Source organism: Mus pahari, chromosome 13 (assembly GCF_900095145.1).
Source record: "Mus pahari chromosome 13, PAHARI_EIJ_v1.1, whole genome shotgun sequence".
In the NCBI taxonomy this organism is placed as follows: Eukaryota; Metazoa; Chordata; class Mammalia; order Rodentia; family Muridae; genus Mus; species Mus pahari.
The window spans coordinates 23,025,477-23,033,045 of record NC_034602.1 but is presented as its reverse complement, the minus strand read 5'-3'; the positions used below and the strand labels follow the sequence as shown (position 1 = coordinate 23,033,045).

At 39.8% G+C, this 7,569-nt stretch overlaps 1 protein-coding gene across 11 annotated transcripts in view; it reads left to right on the top strand.

Annotated features, from left to right (window-relative positions):
- The window catches only part of Ogdh (oxoglutarate dehydrogenase), a 66,467-nt gene that overhangs the window by 31,685 nt on the left and 27,213 nt on the right, over positions 1-7,569 (top strand). For 3 of the 11 annotated variants that reach the window (XM_029545333.1, XM_029545332.1, XM_029545330.1), the window contains one exon: positions 2,631-2,675. The exons of the other annotated variants lie outside the window; for them this stretch is intronic. In XM_029545333.1, the coding sequence (XP_029401193.1) occupies positions 2,631-2,675 (45 nt within the window). The remainder of the gene's footprint in view (positions 1-2,630; positions 2,676-7,569) is intronic. 11 annotated transcript variants of the gene reach the window in all.

Below are 7,569 nucleotides of genomic sequence, written 5' to 3'. Positions count from 1 at the left end.
GAACTCAGAAATCCACCTGCCTCTGCCTCCTGAGTGCTGGGACTAAAGGCATGCGCCACCACACCCGACTGAAGCCTACTTCTTAATCCTATGATTAAAATTCCTGCCTAAGCCCTACTTCCCTGTTCTAGCCTAAAGTTAGGTTCCTGCTCGAGCTTACTTCCTCGTCCTGGCCCAATGTCAGATTCCTGCCTGTAGCCCATTTTGTTGTCCTTGGCCAATGTCAGATTCCTGCCAAGTGGCCCTCCAAAAGGCTCTCCACAGTTCTCATCTTTTATCTTCAATTTTTAGTATTGTACCCAAACTAAATTCCTTTTTTAAATTGTCATCATCTGTGACTTCTATTATGTATTCCATGGTAACTTCTCACACGGACATAATGACTATTTTCCTAATCTGAGACTTAAATATAATTAAAGAATTCACTTTAACATTTTGTAATCAAATATAAGGAAAATATGAAAATTCTCAAACATACTATACCTTTAGTGTTTGTAAATTCTTTTTTTTTAATTTTATTAGATATTTTCTTTATTTACATTTCAAATGCTATCCTGAAAGTCCCCTATACCCTCCCCCCCACCCTGCTCCCCTATCCACTCACTCCCACTTCTTGACCCTGGCGTTCCCCTGTACTGGGGCATAAAGTTTGCAAGACCAAGGGGCCTCTCTTCCCAATGATGACCGACTAGGCCATCTTCTGCTACATAATGCCGCTAGAGACACGTGTTTGTAAATTCTTAAAAGTATTAGGATATGAGCTTACATTTAGTTTAAAAGTCAGTTTTAAGACCAAAACGATGTTGGACTTTCAGCTACTTAAATGAATGTGCATTTTCTCTGTGGCATCAGATACAGGGTGTTAGTGTTCCTGGACATCCTTCTGACTTTCTTGCTGCATTGAGAAGAGTGAGCTGGGAACTCAGTGTAAACCCTGTTTGTCTAGGGTTTTTTGAGCTGCAGTCATTCTTATTGCTCAGATTGGTCTCAAACCCATGTGCTCAAATGACCCTCCTCCTTCAGCCTTTCAGGTAGCTGGAACTACACGTGTTTGCCACACCACCTGGTTCTAGAACTGCTTTTTAATCACAATTTTGGAATAATAACAGTTTGTTTATTGTTACCTGCTGTGTAACTTCAGATAGCTGGAGAGTAGTACCCAGTAAGCTTCCTTAGGTGACCAAAAGCCAGTCTCTTGAAGCTGTATTCAAAGGGCATCAAAGCCCCTAGATGTTGAACAGGGATTCCTTGTGTATGCCTGAGAACTGGTATGTCTGTCACCCCTACCCCCATGTGTATCCTTTAAGAAGAAACACAGCTGTGTCCCTAACAGCTTGTCTATACCAGTGACACATCCACACTCTAAATTTAAGTGCTGAGAAGACTTCAGAGTCCTCAGATATGCTTGGAGAGAGACAATTGTGCTTTCTATAATGACAACACAGTAGTGCTCTTTCACTCTTTGGTTGTGTCCTTTGTCTTTGTTTTCAAAGTTAAAAAAAAAAGAAAAAAGAAATAAAAGTATCTGCATACCCAATACCCGATAGCAAGCACCAGCCCATATGGTATTCAGATTTTTTTTTAACAAGAATGAGCAATTTCAGTTCCATTTGAAGCCTTCCCCTGCGTCTGAGCTTTGAAGGATTGGGTTGTTGACCTGGTCTGTCTTGACTCTAAACAGAAAATCGTCACCCTCACCTTAAGCAGAACATTGTTGCTTTTGTGCAGAGCTTGGGTGCTCAGGTCTTAGATGCTTGCCCCTAGGAGAAGAAGGCAGGACTTTGCCTGCTGTTTGCACAGAGTAGGTGTCTTACTGAGACTGCCTGCTCACTGGGATCTCTTCAGTCAGTTTGAACCTCTGCTTGAAGGGAAGTGCCTGGCTGCCTTCATGTGCACACCCTGATCACGGTTCTGGGTGAAGAGTTTTATATATCTGGTAAGTGGTTGAGCTTCACTTGTGGCCAGGAAGGTTGGGGTAGAAATGCCTGAAAGCTCACAGGTAGAAGGCAGCGTAAGGTGTGCATAGCTGTGTGTTGTTAAGGGTCATTGGGTGTCGAATTCTTCTGTTCCTGTTCTGCCATCTTGTGCAGGAAGACTAACATCCTCCTACTCTTTACAATCGACTGCTCCCTGAATCCAGTTCAGAAAGGTAGCTACTTCACACATCAGGTCTTTTTCCCTTTCTTTAACTCTGTCTTTCACCACATAGTGGTCTAGAAACGCATAACTGTCAGTGGCTTCATGAGGTTAGGTTAGAGCAGTGGGATCAAATGGTGCTGCCTGGTGGCTTTCCCATGTCAGGGGAGTGGCCTTCCTGTCCTTTGATTTACCTTATCCAGCTCTTCTATGAACAACAAGTCCTACATTTACCAAAACAGTTGAACCCCTGATCACAAAACCCATGTGTGTGTGTGTGTGTGTGTGTGTGTGTGTGTGTGTGTGTGTGTGTGTGTGTGTGTTGGGTGTGTGTGTCCTTCCATCTGTCCCTCCATCCCTCCGTTGGTGTTACAGTATCTGTTTTACCTATTTCTGTGGTGATGGTATAGAATTTTGGTGTTGAGGTTTTAAACTAACTCTCACCTGTCTTTTTCCTTCTGCACTCCCCCATGCTACCCCACTCTGCCTCTCAGATCTTGCAGTTTTCAAGGAACGACTTCGAATGCTAACAGTAGGAGGTATGAAAATAATGAGCCTTTGACCTTTCTGGAGTTGAGGACTTCATTTGATTAGTATGTGCAACTTTTCCTAGCATGTGATTTTGGGAAAGTTGACACAGCATCTATCAGTGTTTTATAATTTTTTAAATTGTTTTAAGATATTTTTCCTTTCACTTAGTTATTAACCAACAAGTAGAGCTATGACCTGGTGTAGGATCATTTCTGCTCATTTTGTGTTCTGACGAGCATTTCATGGTATCCATGCTTCACGATCGCTGTGCTATAAACTTCATCTGCAGCCTTATTTCCTTAGCTCCTGTGGGGAGCCTGAGGCCACATCAGCTCTGCATGGTGGCGTGTCCTCTCCACTGTGTTGTTGGTGGGTTTGCTACACTCTGGATTCCTTCAGATTCTGCTTCCAGGGCATCTTTAACAAGGTTTCGAAACTGTTCTCTTATTAAAAGACAACCAGAGTATTAAGCTTTCTGGGGTGCTTTTTGACCCTTGTTTCTGGGAAGAATGCCCTTGAGGAATCCAGAGTTGAGGTGCTGGGGCCATCTGCCTGCTATCTTCTCTCCCTACACCTCACTTTGATTTGACCAGTTTCTTTCTCTGCAGGCTTCTCTTAAGACATTTTTCTTTTCCTTTGTCTTATTCATAATACCTATGAAATTTTAAATTTTGCATTTTGAGACAAATGAAGACTCATGCAGCTGTAAAAATTACTGGCTTTCATAACCTTTAGATACCCCCTTGGTATCGCCGTGACTATAGCACATATCACACCAGGGTCAAGCCAAATCCTGCCACAAAGTTTAACCCCTGGAAACTACTCTTGTCTTCTCCATTTCTGTAATGTTGCAATGCTATAAAAATGGAACTTCAGTATTTACATTTTGAGGTTGGTTATGTAGAGACACCCCTAGGTTGTTAGTGTTTTAGTGATGAATAGTATCACATGGCATAGAAATGCAGTTGTTTTAAAGGGTTCACACGGTGAAGACTACTGGTCTTCTACTGAGCAAGAAGATTTCATTTTTGTGATGTACACTTTATTAAACTTTTCATCCTGTTGTGCTTTTGTTGTCAATTTTAACTTTACCTTTAGCCTTAGGTCCCAGAGACCTCCCCTTATATATTTTGATTGGCTCAGTGGACTGCACAAGGCAGGAGTATTGCTTTTAAGTTTGAGGCCAGCCTGAGCTGTAACTGTCTTATAATTTTAAGTCTAGAATCCATTTTGAATGTGATAGGATCAATGCCTAAATCGAGATGTATCTAAATACTTAGTTTGCCCATAGTCTCTAGTTGTTTTGGCATTGTGGGCTGGAAAGTCTCTCCTTGAGTTTTGCACTTTCCTTAAAAAGTAGTAGAATCTGGCTGTGAGTTAGGCATCTGCAGCCAAGCCTGACAAACCCGAGCTTCATTCTGGGGACTCACATGGGGGAAGGAGAGAGCCTTTGACTCCACATGCATGCCTTGGAACATACATGTATGTCTCACATATGCAGATAGCAGTTCTCAAGGAAAATCTTTAGGTCTTTGCGCATCTACTTTGGATTTGCAGATTTTTTTTTTTTTTTAGTTGTTCATATCCTCCCACCAATTTCACATTTAGATTATTGTGACTATAAAGCTTTATTTTTACCATTATCATGGTCTTTTATTTAGAATAAGTGTTTCTGTCTACATGCAGCCTTCTTTTGTTAGGAATTAGGTTAAACTTAGAGGGAAATTGAGAAGTGTTCCTCTGTGGTTCATTTCTTCTAAGCTGTAAAATACCTAGAGATTTGATGATGTTCCTTTTGATTCTTTTTGGTATCTTGAGGGTCTTTAGTGACATCATGTCTCATTCACACCCTGTTAGTTGTGTTGCCGTTGTTTACAAAGGGCATGTCTGTGTACAGATCTTAGAGGCGTTGCGGTTGTATGCAAAAGGCATGTGTGTGTACAGATCTTAGAGGAGCAGTCCTTTGTTTCCCTGGGGTTTCACTGTTTTGTGCTCTTCACATTGATTTCTGCTCTTTTAGTTTTTAATGTCTGTCTGTTGGTTTTTGTTTGTTTTTCCCTTTTAGTCCTGAGGCCAGGGTTAGAAACAGATTGTTGATTAAAGCCTTTTTGTTTGTTTGTTTTCAGATGTATATATTCTTCTACTTTAAGTTTCTATCTTGGTACTCCTTTAGATTTCCAAAAGCTTTGATAACTTCAGTGCCTTCCCCTACTGTATATCGGTGTTTTGTTTTATTTTGAATACCTTTGGTTAATTTAGAAGTGTTTATTGTTTAGTATCTAACTGTTATTGGTTTCTAATTTGATTCTGTTATGATCTTAGTCCTTCTACATATTTTGTTAGTGTTAATGGCCTAGTCTGTCATCTGTCTTGATGTGTGGCCCACGGTCATTTGAAAAGAATGTTGCTTGTTGTTAGGTAAAGTGTTCTGTAAACATCAGTTAGGTCTTGCTTGAAGTTTGTTCTCCTAGATGTATAACAATTTTCTGAATTTTCTGATTTTTTTTTTAAGATTTATTTATTATTATACATAAGTACACTGTAGCTGACTTCAGACACACCAGAAGAGGGCGTCACATCTCATTACAGGTGGTTGTGAGCCACCATGTGATTGCTGGGATTTGAACTCAGGACCTTCGGTAGAGCAGTTAGTGCTCTTGCCCACTAAGCCATCTCTCCAGCCCCCAATTTTCTGATTTTTAAAAAAAATACTCTTAAGAGGGAGGGTTTTGAAATCTTCCAATTACCTATATAGATTTGTCCACTTCTCCATTGAGTTTCTTATTAATTTTTGGTTCAGATAGTTGCTTCCCCCCTACCCCCAGACATGGTCTTACTGTGTAGCCCATTTGGCTTTGAACAGTTGGCTATGTACCCTAGGTTAACCTCTAAACTTGTAGCAATCTTCCTGTCTTGTCCTCAGTGTTGGGAATACAAGCTTTTAATATGTCAAATTTATATAAAATCTGCTGCTTGTGCATTTAGAATTGCTGTCTTCTCAGTATATGTATTGATTCTTTGTCATAATGTATCTTTCTGTACTTCTAGTAATGTTTTACTCTGAAGTCTACTTTATCTGGTATTATATTCCCTACTTTGTATTAGCTTAATGTTACATAACATATTTTTCTAATATTTTCCATCTATTCATGTTACAGTAGTATAAGTAAGTTTCTTACCAACAATCATGTGCTTAGGTCCTAGTTTTTCTGTCGAGTTCTTGTTTTGTTAGTTTTTAAAAAATCTATTCTACCAATTCTTTTTATTTAATGTTATTTATATTTAGTGTGGTTACTGATATATTAAGAGTGTAAGTGTACTATTTTATTCTTTCCTGTTTTTTGTTTTTCTCATTTTGTTATGGAGTTGTTAGTGTCAGCCAGGGCCTTGGAAGCCATAACAAGCTAGGTTCAGCTACTCATCCTCAAAACAGCCAATTAAAGAAAGAAAGCACTGGTGAGAAACAGCAAACGAAGATTTATTCACTGTGGTCACATTGGGAAGAGGAGTGAAGTGACCCTCCTGAGAGCGTCTCTGGGACCCAATTTATTTTGTATAAGCCAAAGGGAGGGTTATAGTATCACTTATAGAATATCTTTATTCTTGCAAAACAGTTAAAAGAATGTTGGCTTTAACTTTCTGTTCAACTATGGATTTTTAGAAAAATGTGTTATGAGGGGCAGGAGCCGGGCATATGCAAGCCATGGTACAGATGTGGAGATCCGTGGACAGCTTACAGATTGAGTTCTTCCCTTCCACCTTTACGTGCATTCCAAGAGTTAAACCCAGATGGTCAGTCTTGGGTGGCAAGTACCTTTACCCACTGAACCAGCCCCTGGATTTTTAAACTCTTATTTTAACCCCCCATCTTTATAAATGTATCTATCGTATAGCTCTTTTAGTTGTTCTATGTATTACACAGTGTAGACTAACTTACCATCTACTTATGTCATTATTCCTCAGGTCAGCAGGAGTGAAAAACTTACCTCCTTTCATCTCCATTTATAATGTATCTGTCTTAAATATTTTTCCTACATACATGTGAAGTGGAGTCACAGCAAATAGTGTTGAAGACATTTGCCTCAACCACCAAATATTACTCACCAGACCCATGAACAGGAGAGTCTGTTACATTCACTCCTGTCTTGTGTGTTTTCTTTCTGTGTAAGGTTGCTTCTTTTTCTTGTCTCCTTCTGTCTGAAGAATTCATTCCCTTTGCCTGTTCCTTTAGGACTATCCTTTGTGCTCTTAGCTGATTCTCATGAGGGGCGGAAGGACACAGTGTTTTGTTTTTCTTACCTGAGAATCTCTTAATTTTCCCTTGTTTTGTTTGTAGGATTTTAAGTAGACAGATATGATTTCTTTCAGCTGTGGAGCAACATACCACTGTTTTCTAGCTTCTAGGATTTATGATGAGAAAATCTCTAAATCTCTTTTTATTTTGCTTTGTATTGTTTTTCTCTGTAAGTGGGGCTCTCCTTTGTTTTAAATTTTCTCAAGTTATACATTTCGGCATCAGTGCCTTATCCTATGGATTCAGTCGGCTTTCTGAATCTGGGCATTTAACTCTTTATGTATTAGGGGAGTTTTCACCTGTTTTCTAAGTACCCTTTCAGGTACTCACTTTCAGAAATTTGCCCCACAAGAATGGAAATTCTTTAATTACATTATCACATATCCTCAGTGCCTTTTTTTTGTTTTGTTTTGTTTTTTGGTTTTTTGAGACAGGGTTTCTCTGTATAGCCCTGGCTGTCCTGGAACTCACTCTGTAGACCAGGCTGACCTCGAACTCAGAAATCCGCCTGCCTCTGCCTCCCTAGTGCTGGGATTTAAGACGTGCGCCACCACGCCCAGCTCTCCTCAGTGCCTTTTGTTTTGTTTTGTTTTGTTTGTTTTTTTCAA